Source organism: Chaetodon trifascialis, chromosome 9 (genome assembly GCF_039877785.1).
Source record: "Chaetodon trifascialis isolate fChaTrf1 chromosome 9, fChaTrf1.hap1, whole genome shotgun sequence".
Lineage (NCBI taxonomy): Eukaryota > Metazoa > Chordata > Actinopteri > Chaetodontiformes > Chaetodontidae > Chaetodon > Chaetodon trifascialis.
This window is the reverse complement of record NC_092064.1, coordinates 29976446-29994513: the sequence shown is the minus strand read 5'-3', so window position 1 is coordinate 29994513 and position 18068 is coordinate 29976446. Positions and strand designations below refer to the sequence as shown.

Genomic DNA, 18068 nt, shown 5'->3' with positions numbered 1-18068 from the left:
ACATCCAGCTCTTTGTTGGAATGACTGCACCTCGTCAAAGCGTCTTTCCACCGTTTTTATTTTGAAGGCAAAGCCACAGCGCTTCCGGGATGTTCGGACATTACACACGGTATTATTAGACAGATTCCTCTTTGTATTTCCGTCTTTTAATGAAATCTTCAAGATAAATAAAGAAAAGCAGAAAATCGATTCGTCTCTTTGATGCAAATTTGTGTTTTAGATTTGAATTTGAACAGAAAACAAATGCTGTGACATGTTATTCTGAAAAACTAAAACATTTCTCAATAAATGTTTTTTTTTCACCTGAAGGAGATTCTGCCTGAACCTTTTAATGATCCTTTAGATCCTCTCAAGGATTCTCCAGGAGCCTTGAAGAAGTCCTGGAGCAGTAAAAAAACACAACCTTTGTTTGAGGTGTTTATTTTTCATCAAAGGTTCATTACAAAGGTTCTGTGAAGAGGCGTTCAGGGACAGCTGGGAACAGATTCAATCCAGATCAGAAAAAAGGGATCCAGTGCTGATCAGGATCAACTGATTGATGTCAGTCAAACATTGTGGATCAGAGCAGCTTTAATAAAGACAGGTTTCGCCTCTTTCGCACATCTCTTTTGCAGATATTTTCCACTTTTTCTTTTTCTCAGTTGCTTTCAGATTAAAAATCTTCTGAATCAGTAAAAATCTGTTAAAAGTCTGTTTTTATTGCTGCTGATTGAAGGTAAGATGAGTCAGAATCGACATTAAAGGGATGAAGACGAGGCAGACGAGCAGAGCTCTCAGTTCCCAGCTGCAGTGAATGCAGCAGTAAGGCCTCTGGTGGAAGTCTGCTGGTTTAAATATGTCACATGACAGTGAAAGTGTCCTCGTCTGCAGGTTTGTGGGAATCAGGAGGTAGAGTTTAAGATGTTTCTGTGCCTCTTCTCATTTCAGCTACATGTTGGTCAGTTGTGAAAGCAGCAGTTTGTTTAATGAAGGACAGGACGCTTTAAAACAAGGCACACACCTGAGCCACAGGTGTGCAACAAGTGTCAGAGGCTGCAGGTGGAATCATCATCGTCATCGTCACACAGTCTTTACACTGGAGAATATTCTGGCAGGAAGAGCTCAAGATGACAGTCGATGCTCATGAGTCACTGAATGACACCAACACTTCCTGCAGAATCACTCCTCCACAATAAAAGTCCGACCTTCAGAGTAAAAGCTTAACTTTAGAAGTGTTGAGGCGTCACAGAATGAAACTGATCACAAACTGGAATCCGTTGATAAAAAAATGAAATTTTTTTGAAGACAGTTGACTCAAACCTCCAATGATTCTACTTCCTGTTTTCTTCAGTTTCACATAGTTTTTTTTTATGTTTCAGAGCGAACACAGAAACTCGTCAACATCCACGACACCGACTTTCATCTCATAATTTCAGGTCTGAATGTTCAGTCAAACTTGATTTTCTAACTTCACGTTTAAGCTTCCGAACGTTTCGTCTGTGCGGCAGGACTGAACCAGAGAGGATGATGAAGAGCGACGAAGAGGCACACTGATGTCACCGCCAAACAGATGCGACTGTGAAAACGAGTTATTTCAAGTTATCGTCAAATTGCACCGAAGGATAAAAATCTTTAGATCTTCTGGGACCACTGACATCCAATCAGAGGAGCCGTCTCCGGGCTGCTATCCACAGTTTGAGCAGCCAATCAGCTGACTAAAGGTCACATGATTCATCATGAAGCAGCAGTCTTGAGCCATGACCTTTCACCCCCGACCCTCCACCATCTGGACTCTGTAGAGTGAACTTCCTGTCGAAGTGGCGTTTTCGTCATCACAGTGTTTCTGTGAAACTTTCAACTTCTGCTCACATGATTAGTCTGAGGAGTCCCGCCTCCACGTTCCATCATCTTTACCTGTAACGACTGACCAATCGTAGCTAGGCGGACTTCACGCGGAGACGTTGACGTCCCGCAGAGCGATGGGGGCGGTTGTCCCGGCAGCAGCGGGGGCGGTTGCTGTGGGGGTGGGCTGCGGCTGTGGGGAGGCGGAGGGGGAGGGGGGTACAATGGACAGAGCAGAGCCGTTCTGATTGGTCGGGGCGGCGCTGGTCTGGAACAGGATCTGCTGTAACGTCCGTCTGAGGTTTGGATGCAGGCGCCGCTGAGTCTGGTTGAAAATCTCCACTGCAAAGCACTTCATCACCCCGGCAACCAGGTCGTCGTAAAGCGGCATGGTGTACATCCTGGATGTCTGCGAGGAGGAAAGACTGAATGTTAAACATGGCTGATAGGTGTGACGACAGGTGTGACAGACGTCTCTGAGGAAACAAACCCAAACTATTGACATCAGACTTTTCAATATAAACAGGTGCTCAGAAGACTGCACCTGACACACCTGACACACCTGTTACAGGTGAGATTATAGACATATATGCTGCTGGATGTCAGTTAAGGGTTGAATAAAACTAAATTTTTGTTAATAATCAGTCTGAGTACCAGTATCAGTGCCAGTATTGTTAGCAGTATCAGTGCCAGTGCCAGTGCCAGTACCAGTACCAGTATCAGTGCCAGTACCAGTACCAGTGCCAGTGCCAGTACCAGTACCAGTGCCAGTGCCAGTGCCAGTGCCAGTACCAGTACCAGTATCAGTGCCGGTATCGGTACCAGTACCAGTACCAGTATCAGTGCCAGTGCCAGTGCCAGTGCCAGTGCCAGTGCCAGTGCCAGTACCAGTATTAGTACAAGTACCACTACCACCACCAGTGCCAGTGCCAGTGCCAGTGCCAGTGCCAGTGCCAGCACCAGTATTAGTACAAGTACCACTACCACCACCAGTACCAGTGTTAGTACCAGTACCAGTCCGAACCAGAAAGACGTCACAAAGAGAAAACATGTAAAGATTCAATGATGCTCCTTTAAAAAATTCTCTGACACTCAAACTAGAAATGTTTCAACACCACAATGATACTACAAGATACTGCAATAATACTCTGATGGCACTGGCAGCAGTATGTGCAGTTACTCACATGCTTGTGGAGGAAGGCTCGGACTCGTGGCAGTTCAGGGTAGAAGCTGTTCCTCACCACCATCTGCAGCCAGCGGATCTGAACCTCAGCATTCAGACCATCAAACAGAGACGAATAGCAACCTGACAGACCCGCCATCACACCTGGAGAGGACAGGTAAGCCACAGGTAAGGCTGAATGTGCTCAGTGACGCTGCCTTCACACCCCTGTGACAGAACCAGGTTGTGAAGACCAGAACAGACACTCCTCAGAGAACCTGTCACATGGACTGACCTCAGTGTCACACCTGCCAGTGATCCGCTCACTCAAGATGTCACACTCTGACATCACCGTTAATGCCTCAAACATGATTACGACCAAATCAGAAATCATCAGAAATCATATTTTTGTGTTTTCTAATGATTTCCGAGTTGGTTGTAACCTCAGTTAGTTTCAGACAGCCGGGAGCTGCAGCCACCTCCATGTCCACCACGTTCACCTCCTCCTCCTCCTCCTCATCTGCTCCTCCACCTCCACCAGTATCAGTATCAGTATCAGTATCAGTATTTGTATTAGTATCATTATCAGAAACAGTATCAGTATCAGTATCAGTATTGGTATTTGTATCAGTATCAGAATCAGTATCAGTATTTCTATCAGTATCAGTTTTAGTATCAGTATATTAGTACCTGTACTAGTATGACATCCTACCGTGTGGCAGAGGGGAGAGGTCGAGCATGCGGTCGAGGAACAGGACGATTTGAAAGGTGCTCCAGGCTGAGAGGTCAAAGGTCGACACCGTCTGCAGGTCGGGGGCGTCGCCGCTCCTCCACAGGTCACACAGGTCCTGAACGGGCCTGGTCAGAGCGCCCCCTGCTGACAGGTCGGGCTCATACAGAGGAGGTCCACAGCCACTCATCCACCGCTCGAACTCCAGACCTGACTCACAAACAGGAAGTGATGTCACAGCCTCAGTTTAGACCATCTGTTGTTATGTAGTACGTAGTACTTAAGCACAAATACATTAGTACAAATTCGAGGTACTTGTACTTTCCATATAAATAAAGGATATACTGATCTGATGCAGTACTATGATCTAGCCACCAGTACATAAAGTATGTAAAACCTGCTCTCCACTGTCAAACTACAACATTAAAATGCTCTTATGTGTGTTCGTTAGTCATAAATACAAAATGCAAGTACTTTTACTTTTGATACTTTCAGTACATTTTGCTGCTAATACGTCGGTACTTTTACTTAAGTAACATTTTGAATGCAGTACTCGTAATAGAATATTTTAAGACTACTGTATTTTTAGTTTTACTTCAGTAAACGATCAGAGTACTTCTTATTAATAATCAGTAAGTTTATCATAATCTCTCATCATAAGTCTGAGATGTAGGTAACGCAGTATTTGGCTGCAGGTGTGACGACGCTTGGTTGAGTCTCCACAGTCTCACCTTCTCTCTGGGCCACAGCGGCGTCCTTCAGCTCAGGGAAATAACCCAGGAAGTAGTCGATGAGGTCCTGAGCCACCACACTCTTGAACTTAAACTGAGAGATATAATCCTGAAAACACACACACATGCACGCACGCACGCACACACGCACATACACACACCTTGTGTCATTTCCTGTTTGAATACCGCGAAGCATCCGATGTCGTAAACGTCATGAAGAAATGAATGTAAAATGAAAACACTGGTTACTTTCGGTCCTCGTCTTGTTTGTGACACGTGACGTTAGCGGTGAAGCTAACGGACAGAAACAACAGCAAACAGGAAATGATTCAGAGTTCGACCGGCAGCGACAGGAAACTCGATGACCGAGGAGATCCACCAGACGACACCCTGAACCCCCGGAGCCGTGGAGGCGGACGACCACACGAGGTGGAGTTTACGAGTTGGTGCTCTGCAGCCTGACGCAGGCTGAGCCGACCTGAACATGGCGGCAGAGCGTCTTCAGAGAGGAGGGACGTGCAGGGTCCACAGTGGTTTCTGCTGCTTGTTTCAGGGTCTCCTCTGTACCGGTCCATGTTCTTCACATGTTCTTCACATGTTCTTCACATGTTCTTCACATGTTCTCCCTCCCACTGTCCATGTCCACGTTGCTGTTCAGAGACACTGTTAGCTTGTCAACTGTGATGTGATGGAGGACAGGATGGATTCTGCTTTCTCCAAGTACTGGACCAAGACTGGATCAAGACTGGACCAGACCAGATACAGTCCTAATGTGTGTGTGTGTGTGTGTGTGTGTGTGTGCGCGTGTGTGTGTGTGTGTGTGTGTGTGTGTGTGCTGACCCTGAGGAAACAGTCGAAGCGCCTGACGTCTCCGCTCAGCTGCGACAGGTACGACACAAAGCAGAAACCTTTCTCGTAGGTGAACAGATTCATCAGACAGCTGGGGTTCACACCTGTAGACCAGACAGAGGATCACAGTGATGTAAACTCACCTGTATGAGCGTCACTGTTTGTGTGTGTGTGTGTGTGTGTGTGTGTGTGTGTGTGTGTGTGTGTGTTACCTGGCTCAAACTTGACCTGCAGTTTGCTCACAGGGTTGTTGTCTCCAAGGAGACGCAGCTGTCTGTGGAGGGCATCCAATCGGACGGCAGTCTCCAGGCAGGTGAATGCCTCACCTGAAGACGAGGACAAGGACAAAATGACTATGCTTCATCCAGTACTACTGTGCAGTACTGTGCAGTACTGCGCAGTACTGTGCGCGTACAGGATGTTGTGGTAATGACAACAGTAACATCACATGGCCAGAAAAATGTAGCAGTAGCAGTAGTAGCAGTAGCAGTAGCAGCAGTAGCAGTAGCAGTAGCAGTAGCAGCACTAGCAGTAGCAGTAGCAGTAGTAGCAGTAGCAGTAGCAGTAGCAGCAGTAGCAGTAGCAGCAGTAGCAGTAGCAGTAGCAGTAGCAGCAGTAGCAGTAGTAGCAGTAGCAGTAGCAGCAGCAGTAGCAGTAGCAGTAGCAGTAGCAGTAGCAGCAGCAGTAGCAGTAGCAGTAGCAGCAGCAGTAGCAGTAGCAGTAGCAGTAGCAGCACTCTTACCGTAGGCCTCAGTAGTGATCCTGCGCTGGGCGTAGGTGGCCAGGCCTTCGCTCAGCCACATCTCCTCCCACGTGGCGTTGGTGACGGCGTTGCCGAACCAGCCGTGGGCGATCTCGTGGATGACGTCGATCAGCAGGAACTCGCTGCTTTCCAGAATGGAGGCGATGATGAAGGTGAGGCAGGGGTTCTCCATGGCGACGATGGGGAAGGAGGGGGGGAGGAACACGATGTCACACCTGGGGGTCAGTTGGTGTCGTTAGTCTTGGTCACGTTGAATCAGCTGATGTCTGAATCGCCTCCTGGACTCACCTGCCCCACAGGTAAGGTCCAAACAAGTCCTCGGCGACTCCCAGCCAACGCTCCACGCTGCCCCCTAGTTTATTCACTGCGCAGGACAACAGGCATGGCTCCGCCCACACGCGACTCCTGGAAAGCCGGACAAAAAAAACCTTGTTGACGACCGTCTCCATGACAACAACGAGACGAGAACGATCACCTCATGTTTGATCATTTCTGTTGACAAAGTAAAAGGAAACATTGTAAAAGACGAACGAAGGAGCAAATAAAGTTTCAGCTTTCTTATTAACTGCAGAACCACACTAAAGCCCCTGATTGGTCAATCGGCAGCCAATCACCTCTCTTCTTCACACATTGATTGATGTGTTTGACCTGTTGCACTTTGACAGCTGCCGTCAAACTCGTACTGAGACACGGTCAAAGGTTTTCATTCCAGCCTGGGATGAGATCAGTCACCTGAACAGGTACGCTGTCAGGTGACTGATCTGAGATAGATGTCTGATATCTGAACACTGATGGCCACAGCAGCCACTAAAATGTGAGATTTGATTTTATTTCTGGAAATAAAGGCTGAGATTAAGTCGGACGAAGACGTTTGCAGCAGTGATGTGGCTGAAGTTCACATCTGGAACAGATTTTGGTGTCACACCGGTTCCTGGCAGGAAAGAAGAATCAGATCTCTGGACTTTTCTTCAATGATCCCAATGAAAATGAGATAAGAAGCAGAAACGAAGCAGCTGAGATGAACTCATCTCACGATCTCATCCACAGAAATGAGCAGAACGTGGATCCAGAGACTGACCGCGGGCCAACGTCCACGTGCTGCAGCTCTCCGGCCACCAGCGCCACCAAGTAGGACGGGACAGGAAACTCCATGGAGAACTGGAAGATCCGGTCCTGTTTAGAGTATGAGCTCTGAGACGCACTCATCAGAACCGTCACTCCGTCTGGAACCTGCAGAAGAAGAAGAAGATGGTGAAGAACAGACGAGGAAGAAGAAGAGAAATGATGTTAGATGAGCTCGGGTTTCTGGATGTTGTGGTTGTCTGGTTGATCTTTAGCAGCAAAGATCCCAAAGATCTGATTAAAGATGTGTAAATTCTTATTAGCGTCTGCAGGTGCTCAGTTTTCTTTATCTCTCTGCGTGCTCATACAAATATATCATCCAGCATTTTGGGGTTTTAAATTTTTACTTACTGCTATTCTGTTTCTTTTGTCCTGAGTTTTCAGGAGACGCTTTTAGCTTCACCTCTACGGCACAAGCTTCTGTTTACTTTAACTTTAAGTCGCTGAACGTGTGCCTGTTCATACAGTGAGGACTGTCTCTGTGTGCGTATGTCCACTTATAACAATCAGTTTTAATACGAAAACAAAAGAAATGGAAGTATCAGCTGTATGTGTGTGAGGGTCAAAGGTCACGACTCACCCTCACAGTAGCGGTGTATGTGCTCTTGACAGCAGGTGTGTCGAAGCAGGGGAAGAAGGAGCGATTACACACCGAGTGACCCTGAGTGAAGACCAGAGGACGAGACTGACCACAGGTCAGCTCAGAGTCCAACCACCAGATCTACAGAAGCAGACAAACGTCATTTTAGTTTAAAATCTTCCTCCTTACTTATTGCCCCACCCAAACACTGTGTTCCAGGACACAGTCTTACTTCTGGTTCCTAAAGTCTCCAAAAGCAGAACTGGAGCCAGAACCTTCAGCTGTCAAGCTGCTCTGCTGTGGAACCACTGTCCAGTCTCAGTGCCGGAGGCAGACGCCGTCTCTACCTTTAAGAGTCGGCTGAAAACTTTCCTCTTTGATCAAGCTTACAGTTCGGGCTGGCTCAGGCTTACCTTGGACCAGGCCCTAGTCATGCTGCTATAGCATGAGACTGCAAGGAGATTTCCCATGATGCACTGAGCTCCTCTCTCGTCCATGTTCAATTAATGCCTGTTATCTTCTCTCTGCCAGACTTTGGTGCTTTCCTGTCTCTCTCCTCATCCTGTACTTTTCTGCCTCTGGAGCTGCAGAGTCCAGATCTGTGATCAGCTACTGCTCACATGGTCCTGCTCAACAAGCACTGCTGCAGGCATTTACCATTATTATGATTATTATTGTGATTATTGTTATTGTGATTATTATTATCATTGTACTGTACAGCCTGGTTCTGCTTGAGGTTTCTGCCAAACTGAACTCATTACCACAGTTTTACAGACTAAATGATTAATCAAGAACAAATTATCAGCAGATTAAAGACTAATTAAATAATCATTAGTATTATTAATAATCGTTCATACTAGTCCTAGTATTCTGCTCTCCTTACCGCTGGTCCGTCTGTGGTCGTGTAACGGACTGTGATCTGGATCAGTCGGCCTGCTTTCACTGCTGATGCTGGCAGGCTGATGTTCAACGAGGAGCCGTAGTCTGTGAACGGGTCCACCCGGTATGTGAGGGAGAGGGGATCCTCCTGTCCAGACCCGGGAACCTTACAGTCAATGGAGTGGATGAGGAGGGAGGGATGGGAGTCCAGGACCAGGGTATGGATCCCTGGCTGGACCGGGACAAGGTCCAGAACCAACCAGCCACTCATCTCCTTCACAGCAAAGTTCAGCCTCAAGTCCAGGTGGAAATGTTGCAGCTGGAAGCAGCGGAAGTTAGACGCTGAGGCCACGTCCACCAGGGGGCATCGTGGGGACCCGGGGCCTGGACTTGCTGAGGGCCGGCTGGAGTCCCCGACACACCGCGCCCCAGAGACTGGCAGGGTTTTACGGCAGCAGCAGAGTGAAGTGGGAGTCTGGTGGAGCTCTGCCATCATGAACTAAACCTGGGACGAATCCCCAACTAGACCCGGGCTAACTGCATCAAAGGCCAATGAAAACCACAAACTTCAGAACCAACAACAACTGTCTTCACAAGGACAGAAAAGACCAGGATGACTAAAGACAACCCTCTCTGTAAGGCAGGCCAGACTACATTCAAAACCCATTAAACCAAAATCTAAGAAAACCATTACTTGAACCAGAATAAACAACGAGGACCACTTAAATCCACAACTGAGCTTAAACCAGCCCCCACTAAAACCGGAGAGACTACATCTGTAACCCAGTTTAATACGGGACTAGTTCACCAGTGCAGTTTTAGCACAGGACTTCACTTAAACCAGTTTAAAACTGGAGACTGGCAAAGTTTAAGTGTGGTCAAACTACAGTCAAAGCCCAATCAACCAAAAGTCCAAACTAAATTTAGACCGGCTAGAGACACCAGTAAGGACACTTAAATCAAGACTACTTGCTTCTAGACCCCCAATAAACACATTTATAGCTTAACTTAACGGAGGACTAGTTCACCAAAGTGGACTCAATTTAAACCCAATTTAACCGAACTGAAACTATGTTTAAAGCTGGTTTTAAAGCATCGACCCGCTTTGTAAGCCAGTCCAGACTACATTCAAAAGCACTTTAATCAAGTCCAACTGAAGTCAAAAACAAAACCAGACCGGAATTTAACGCCAATAAAGGCACTTACGACTCAGAAGCGAGCTTTAAGTCTACCTGGACCCGACAAAACCCAGTTCACAACACACGTTTAACCCAGTTCAGCACGGACCTGATATTACCTGTTTCCAGACCCCAACATAAGCCAGTCTAACACAGGACTGACTTCAGCCCAGGTGTAACTAAACTTAGTCTACATTTAGCCGCAACTCTGTGTGGAAACCAGGCCAAACTAAGGACACAAAGACTTACTAAACCAAAGTCAAGCTGGACTCACGACCTGGTCTAAACACCAGAAAGGAAGCTTGAATCAAGAACAAGTTCAGCTCTGTGAGGTCAACACTTTCACCCGGTTTAGCCCATTTAAAACTCCATTCAACCAACTCAAACTACATTTAAACCCGCTTTAACCGAGGCGAGCTAATCTGTAAATTAGCACCTTTAGCTTGAAGTGAGTGAACCAAAGTCCCTTTAAAAAACAGGCACTTTAAGCGCGCAGATCATGTCGGAGGTCAGAACAGCGAACAGCCTTCCCCCATTCAAACGAGCTGTTAGCACAGCAGGCTAATTAGCGCAGAGTCTAATTAGCATTAGCACCAGAGAGCGCATTGTTTGTGGTTTTAGGACAAACAGTCTATGTAAAATCCATCAGGACCCGGAGCAGAAGAACCAGCAAACACCGGCTGCTCGTGTGAACTCACCCCGGCTCCCTGCTCTGTGTCCCGGACACTGAATCCAGGTACTCCCGCTGGGGTTGAACGCTAGCTGGTGGTAATGTCTCTGTCCGGGTGATAGAGGAGAGACGAGGAGCTGAAGACAGGACAGCTTTGTCCAACAAGGAGACAGAAGACAACAGAGGAGCACTGCGAGGACAGAGGAGGTTCTGCTCCGGACAAAACAGGAAGTAACAACAGCAGGGAAAGTTTCTGCCGGCCGGAGGGGGCGCTGTGGAGCCAATCACAGCACGGCAGGTCAAAGGTCATCCTTCATTCATCCCACCCCCAAACAACAACGGCACATGAAAGGAAATGTGATCATATAATCCAGGGAAAAGAGGAAAAGTCAATTTATAGAAGGAATGTCAACGAAAAAGGAGACATGAAGGACAGACGGTATGAGACGTTCAAAAAGGAAAAATAACAGGAAGAATCTCCAGCACGATGGTCACATGACATCACAAACCCCCAGAGAGTCCAGATTATCTGACAAGAAACTGAGATATTTGATGAGTTTCTACTGTGGAGGCACAAAAACCACAAGCATCCAGTTTAAAGTGAAGCTTCTGGTTCCTTCTCACGTCCACAGCAGGTCTGAGGTCAGCACTGAGCTGCTTGGTGAGCTCGGTCATGGATTCATTTCCTTTCATTCAGTCATGTAGAAAACAGTAATTTACAGATCAAACAGAGACAGGTGAAAGGAAGCAAACAGGAGCTCTTTTTAAGTTTAAGCTTTGTGAAGATTGAAGTAGAGCTCTTTGAATGGTGGCACGGTGGGACAGTGCCAACACTGTCGCCTCACAGCTAGAAGGTCCCGGGTTCGATTCTCGACTGGGGTGCTGTGGGCGTGTCTTTCACCATGCATTCGGTGCCTGCTGCCCCGTATCTCGAGGAAAAAGGGCCTTTCCTAAAAACATGCAAGAAGACCACCACCTGACCAATGCTGACGAAAGGAACTGGTCCCCGGGCGCCGGCCGGACGGCAGCCCACCGCTCCTGGTCCGCCGAGGAGGAAGGACGGCCAGGAGCGGTCAAATGCGGAGAAATAATTTCACTGAAGCATGGGATGTGTGCATGTGCATCGTCGTGTGTGATAAATAAAGTATGTCTCGTCTTCTTCTTCTTGTGTTTGACCGACTGAAGCCTTGAAGTTCAGACTCATCGCTGTCTTCAGAAGTCTTCTTCATGCTTCCTTAAAGTGAACAGAGACGCCAGGAACCAACGCCAAGGTTTCGTCTTAAAAGAACTTTATTGACAGTGTTTCAGAACAGACGCCGCTGCTGCTAACAAGGCCTTTATGAAGTCATGCTACAGGCTGATAGAAAACACACACACACACACACAGTCAATTCAGCTGAGATACAAATGATGTCACAGTTTAGTCATGTGACAAATCACATGACTAAACCTTTAGCTTCCTCCATGTGCTGAGCCTCAGTCATATCATTCTGCACCAGTTAACATAATGTCTTCCTGTGAGGACAAACAGGACGTCAGGCCACCAAACGTCCGTCCATCAGTGCAGACCTGAAATAAAAACAGGAAACAGTTCTTCTTCAGGTGGAGACTTTTCAGCAGCAGCAACACGAAGGAAACAAAAATACAGTAAAAACGAGCACAATTAAAAAAGAGAAGAAGAAGAAGAAGAGGACACATTTACGCACCTGCAGGACACACCTGAGGCGTCTTTAGAAAAAAGATTGAATAGAAATTTAGAGGCGATTCACATCAACTCTGAAGGAAAACAAATCTTCTCAGTTATTGCTTTTATTTTATTTACATCATGTGGACTCACTGGATGTTTTGTCCTCTGGTCTAATCTGTCCCTGTCCTGACAAAGTAAGTGCAGGTGTCATGGCGGTCTGGCGGTCTGGTGGTCCAGCGGCCAGGCGGTCTGGCGGTCTGGTGGTCTGGCAGTCAGGTGGTCTGGTAGTCTGGCGGTCTGGTGGTCTGGTGGTCTGGCGGTCTGGCAGTCTGGTGGTCTGGTGGTCTGGCAGTCTGGTGGTCTGGTGGTCAGGCAGTCTGGTAGTCAGGCGGTCAGGCGGTCTGGTGATCAGGCGGTCTTGTAGTCAGGTGGTCTGGTAGTCAGGCGGTCTGGTAGTCAGGTGGTCTGGTGGTCAGGCAGTCTGGTAGTCAGGCGGTCAGGCTGACTACCAGGTGGCTGACTACCTGGTGGTCAGGCGGTCTTGTAGTCAGGCGGTCAGGCAGTCTGGTGGTCAGGTGGTCAGGCGGTCTGGTGGTCAGGCGGTCTGGTGGTCAGGCGGTCTTGTAGTCAGGCGGTCTGGTGGTCAGGCGGTCTTGTAGTCAGGTGGTCTGGTAGTCAGGCGGTCTGGTAGTCAGGTTGTCAGGCGGTCTGGTAGTCAGGTGGTCAGGCGGTCTGGTGGTCAGGCGGTCAGGCGGTCTGGTGGTCAGGCGGTCTTGTAGTCAGGCGGTCTTGTAGTCAGGTGGTCTGGTGGTCAGGCAGTCTGGTAGTCAGGCGGTCAGGTGGTCAGGCGGTCTTGTAGTCAGGCGGTCTGGTGGTCAGGCGGTCTGGTGGTCAGGCGGTCTTGTAGTCTGGTGGTCAGGTGGTCAGGCGGTCTGGTGGTCAGGCGGTCTTGTAGTCAGGCAGTCTGGTGGTCAGGTGGTCAGGTGGTCAGGCGGTCTGGTGGTCAGGCGGTCTTGTAGTCAGGCGGTCTGGTGGTAAGGCGGTCTTGTAGTCTGGTGGTCAGGTGGTCAGGCGGTCTGGTGGTCAGGCGGTCTTGTAGTCAGGCGGTCTGGTGGTCAGGTGGTCAGGTGGTCAGGTGGTCAGGCGGTCTGGTGGTCAGGCGGTCTTGTAGTCAGGCGGTCTGGTGGTCAGGCGGTCTTGTAGTCAGGCGGTCTGGTGGTCAGGCGGTCTGGTGGTCAGGCAGTCTTGTAGTCAGGCGGTCTGGTGGTCAGGCGGTCTTGTAGTCAGGTGGTCTGGTGGTCAGGCGGTCTTGTAGTCAGGCGGTCTGGTGGTCAGGCGGTCTTGTAGTCAGGTGGTCTGGTAGTCAGGCGGTCTGGTAGTCAGGTGGTCAGGCGGTCTGGTAGTCAGGTGGTCAGGCGGTCTGGTGGTCAGGCGGTCTGGTGGTCAGGCGGTCTTGTAGTCAGGCGGTCTGGTGGTCAGGCGGTCTTGTAGTCAGGCGGTCTGGTGGTCAGGCGGTCTGGTGGTCAGGCGGTCTGGTGGTCAGGCGGTCTTGTAGTCAGGCGGTCTGGTGGTCAGGCGGTCTTGTAGTCTGGTGGTCAGGTGGTCAGGCGGTCTTGTAGTCAGGTGGTCTGGTGGTCAGGCAGTCTGGTAGTCAGGCGGTCAGGCGGTCTGGTGGTCAGGCGGTCTTGTAGTCAGGCGGTCTGGTGGTCAGGCGGTCTGGTAGTCAGGCGGTCTTGTAGTCAGGCGGTCTGGTGGTCAGGCGGTCTGGTGGTCAGGCGGTCAGGCGGTCTGGTGGTCAGGCGGTCTTGTAGTCAGGCGGTCTGGTGGTCAGGCAGATCACAAAAACATAAAAAAACATGATGAAACACAAAGAAGTTTTCATGTTGCAACAAAGTAACAGTACGTCAGCGTGACGATGAGGATGATGATGATGATGATGATGATGATGATGATGATGATGATGGTGAGATTTGTTTTGTCTGAGGCAGAGCAGACCTGCTGTCAGCATCATCATCATCATCATCATCTGTAACACTGAATCCAGGAACAGTCACAGCACCTTCAGATCAGCTGACCACAGATCTGTCCTCACTGTCCCCTTAAATAAACATTTACAGGAACACAGTCTGTCCGTCTTCATCCTCCTCTTCATCCTCGGACAGAGATCTTGTTTTCCACAGCGGCCAGCATGGAGCGCAGCCGCGAGTTCTCATTGGCCAACAGCTTGGACGGCTCATCAAACTCTGCCACCTGAACCAATCAAATCAAAGGAAGCTTTCATTCAATTTGAAGGAAATACAAATTGAATATGTAACTAATGAAACAAGAGTCAGAACAAACGATGACTTTCTCTTTAACTTTCTGATAAATTTTGTCTGTCATGTCGCAGGACATGGGGGGGGGGGACACAAACACTAAAGGCATAAAACTGGTGATGACCGTAAAAACAGTCACTGCAGGCGTGCGCACATTAATGTTTCAGCCAAATGATGGTTTGTAGTTAAGAAAAACATACCACAAGATGGAAGCAGCTACATCTCAAGCGGCATATGGGAACCTTGAAAGTCAATGACCTTTGCATGACATGTTAATACAGATGTTTCACAATAAAAGCCTGTTTAACAAATTAAGGATATCTGTCCACTGAAATGCTGGAGGACACACAGACACAGGAAGTGTTAAGCTTGTAGTAACGTTAACGGGGCAAATGGGAGCAGATCTAATTCAGATTTCAAACTGAAATATGACCGATTATGCTTATGTGAATAATTCGGAATGAAGGCTTGCCTCTATTACAAGCCTGCCTCAAAATACGATCTGGTACCACAAAGTGTACACTTTTAAAGAAAAAAGTTATCCATCCATTTTCTATGCCGCTTATCCCTTTCGGGGTCGCGGGGGGGCCGGAGCCTATCTCGGCTGTCAATGGGCGGGAGGCGGGGTACACCCTGGACCGGTCGCCAGCCGATCGCAGGGCACACATTAAAAGAAAGTTATGAAGCAGCTAAATAAACTGTGAGTAAACTACAAAACATCTTCATCAAAAGACAAAATCAAAACCAGCTGTCAAAATCAGCTCCGGTGTACAGTGAGAGGAGTTACACTCATTTTCAAAACTGAATATCTAATCACTCCTGACTTAGACCTAAGTGACTTGCTAGGCTCCTATTGGCTGGTGTGGTACAGTACCTGTCCCTGGTTGAGCACCATGATGCGGTCTGAGGCGAGGACAGTGTGGAGCCGGTGAGCGATGGTCAGGGTGGTGCAGTCCTGAAACGAGTTCCTGATGGTCTCCTGGATCAGAGAGTCCGTCTCTGCATCCATAGCTGCCGTCGCCTCATCAAGGATCAGGACCTGAGAGACCAGAACCGACCAATCAGATGCCAAGCCCGGTGGGAGGGGGGATCAGAAGATTACAGTCTGTCTCTCAGACCTGTCTGTCTCTCACCTTGCACCGTCTCAGCAGAGCTCTGGCGACAGACAGCAGCTGTCGCTCTCCAACTGAGAAGTTTTCTCCCTTCTCCACCACCTCCGACTCCAACTTCAGGGGCAGCTGGGAAACCTGATGGACAGACAAGAAGTCAGTCAGCAGGTGGACAGGTGAGTGTCTGTTGAGCTGAATGTCTCTAGTTTATTGTATGTCCCTGCTCCACATTATGATCCTGTGGAAAACCACCATCCATCGTTCTTGTTTTTAGTTTTTGGTGGATATTTTTGTCGGAAAACTTGTCCTGCAGCATTCCTAAAACACTGAAATCTGCCCCACCAGGAAAGGGGACCATGACTTTTGGACGTGCTTCATTACACAGATAACCAACAAATCATGAAAAAGTGCTTATGTTTTTGTAACGATAAGACGTTTTTTCACCCACATACATTATTAGAAGTTTTGAATGACATCTGAAGGTGACAAAATACTTGTATTTGTAAAGTATGGTTGTACTCACACACTCCTTCATGTGACTTCTCTCCAGAGCATCCCAGATCTGCTCCTCACTGTACTGGTTAAAGGGGTCCAGATTGGACCTGGAAACAGGAAGCTCATCTGATCTGAACTGTCACATTATGTCATGAGACAGCAGCTCTAAAGTCATGGATGTGCTCTCACAGGAATTTTTGCACATAGTTTTCAGCTTATCAGATTTCAGGTGGACTGCCCAAATTTTCTCAGGTGTTCCTACCTGACTGACCCACTGAACAGCACCGGGTCCTGAGGGATGATTGACAGCTTGCTGCGGAGGTCGGCCAGTCCAATGTCACTGATGTCAATCCCATCAATCAGGATGGAGCCTCTGCAGCGTTCAACCAGCCTGAACAAAACCACACCCAGAGATGACTTCCCTGCACACAGACAGACGGACGGACGGACGGACAGACAGACAGACAGACAGACAGACAGACAGACAGACAGACAGACAGACAGACAGACAGACAGACAGACAGACAGACAGACAGACAGACAGACAGGGTGACCACGGGTCAGTCTTCATCAGTAAACCCATGTCCTCTAGAGACCCAGAACCCTGTCTTACCTGATCCAGTCCTGCCTACAATGCCGACCTTCTCTTTGGGCCGGATAGTGCAAGAGATCCTGTTGAGAACCAGAGGGAGGTTCTCCTGGTACCTCATGTCCACCTCCTTAAGCACCAGCTCCCCCTGCTTGGGCCAGTCAACTGGAGGGGAACGACCTTTGAGCCGGGCTGGGGCCTCCTGGGACAGGGACTGAGACATAGACAGCTTCATGATTAATCCAGGATGGAATGACGGTGATCTGCACGTAAAGGCTGAAGCACATGAATCTGTGCTGCCCTAAAGACAACACGCAGCTGTACTTATACTCTTCTTTGGTTCCTCCTCATCTGTAAATCCACACTCGGAAATCGGGGAGTCACAACTGACAGGGCTCTGACTCTTGACCAGCATCTGAAGTGTTGATAAACTCTGGCCCTTGATGATTGTTCATGCTTTCATTTCATCTAGATGGCTGAATCACCTTGAAAAGGTCCAGAATGGACCAAGGCCTTTAAATGGTCTCAGAAAATCCAGATTATGGATTTCGCTGTCCATCAAATTCACTATTGATATACAATATCAATAATAGCAGCAGAGCTGAGCAGGGTCAGACACCTACCTGTGTTAAAGGTGTACTGCAGGCCTGCATCAGCAGCAGGTCCCTGAGAACTGATCAGGCCAGGGATCATTGGTTCAGATGACAAAACAACAACAATGCTTACGGATGTGGGAAACGTTTAAAAGAGAACAGCTGTTCCTGGAGTACCTGGATGTAGTGATGGATTCTCTCCACAGAGGTGAAGCGAGCTTCAGTCTCAGAGGCCAAACGCACTGTGAACTGGAACAGCCCTGTTAACTGAAAGAGGGACAGACAGGTTCCCATCACAATGCTGAGGCACTTTGGCATAAAGCTCACCTCTGCCAACACCTACAAGAAGACACCTTTAGGTTACCTGGACAGCATAGGAGATGGCAAGGCCAGCATAGGCAGGAGAGATCTGCCCATGCATCATGACCATTATCAGGGCGGTGATGCTGATCAGGGCCACACTGATTACATCCAGACGCACTGCCAGCCAGCGCATCGCACAGCTGAACAGGTAGAATGGAGCCTGGTTCTGGTCCAGCAGAACCTGGTACCTGAAAACAACCACACATTCAGAGTCTACATGGAGGTCAGGTCCTGGATCATATCCTGGCTCTCAGGGTATTCCAGGATATTTCAGTGTAGTTCCCTGTTTTCAGTGGTTCCCACTCTGACCTGTTGAGAAAGTCACTGCCCCTGTCGTAGGCCTGCAGCGTGCTCAGGCCCTGGATACTGGAAGTGATGTGCGACATGAGGGGTGACATTGTCATGTTGTCCAGGCGCTTCAGCTCCCTGATG

General features: G+C 48.6%; 2 protein-coding genes across 5 annotated transcripts in view; both read right to left on the bottom strand.

Moving 5' to 3' along the window:
* abcc5 (ATP-binding cassette, sub-family C (CFTR/MRP), member 5) overlaps positions 1-18068 on the bottom strand; it is a 64089-nt gene that overhangs the window by 37092 nt on the left and 8929 nt on the right. For 2 of the 4 annotated variants that reach the window (XM_070970478.1, XM_070970481.1), the window contains 10 exons: positions 17946-18068; positions 17638-17824; positions 17451-17540; positions 16705-16894; positions 16354-16513; positions 16120-16198; positions 15621-15734; positions 15362-15526; positions 14282-14422; positions 12157-12517 (listed from right to left, as the gene is read on the bottom strand). The exon at positions 17946-18068 is cut by the window's right edge. In XM_070970478.1, the coding sequence (XP_070826579.1) occupies positions 14321-14422; positions 15362-15526; positions 15621-15734; positions 16120-16198; positions 16354-16513; positions 16705-16894; positions 17451-17540; positions 17638-17824; positions 17946-18068 (1210 nt within the window). In that variant the 3' untranslated portion in view covers positions 12157-12517; positions 14282-14320. Of the gene's footprint in view, positions 1-12156; positions 12518-14281; positions 14423-15361; positions 15527-15620; positions 15735-16119; positions 16199-16353; positions 16514-16613; positions 16895-17450; positions 17541-17637; positions 17825-17945 lie in introns of those variants that run through there. The other 2 variants (XM_070970479.1, XM_070970480.1) reach the window with 2 other exon arrangements.
* rnpepl1 (arginyl aminopeptidase like 1) lies at positions 406-10740 on the bottom strand. The gene is made up of 11 exons (XM_070970491.1): positions 8642-10740; positions 7759-7899; positions 7135-7286; positions 6345-6461; positions 6036-6271; positions 5506-5619; positions 5285-5397; positions 4445-4553; positions 3696-3923; positions 3006-3148; positions 406-2230 (listed from the first exon to the last, which is right to left on the bottom strand). The coding sequence occupies exons 1-11, from the start codon at positions 9131-9133 to the stop codon at positions 1928-1930; spliced, it is 2148 nt and encodes a 715-aa protein (XP_070826592.1). The 5' UTR covers positions 9134-10740; the 3' UTR covers positions 406-1927.

Coding starts and splice junctions, on each gene's coding strand:
- rnpepl1 (XM_070970491.1), bottom strand. CDS start 9,133: ATGATGGCAGAGCTCCACCAGACTCCCACTTCACTCTGCTGCTGCCGT. Junction 4,554..5,284: donor GCTTCGACTGTTTCCTCAGG/GTCAGCACACAC, acceptor GTGTGTTTTCAG/GATTATATCTCTCAGTTTAA. Junction 3,924..4,444: donor CGCTGTGGCCCAGAGAGAAG/GTGAGACTGTGG, acceptor TTTGTGAGTCAG/GTCTGGAGTTCGAGCGGTGG.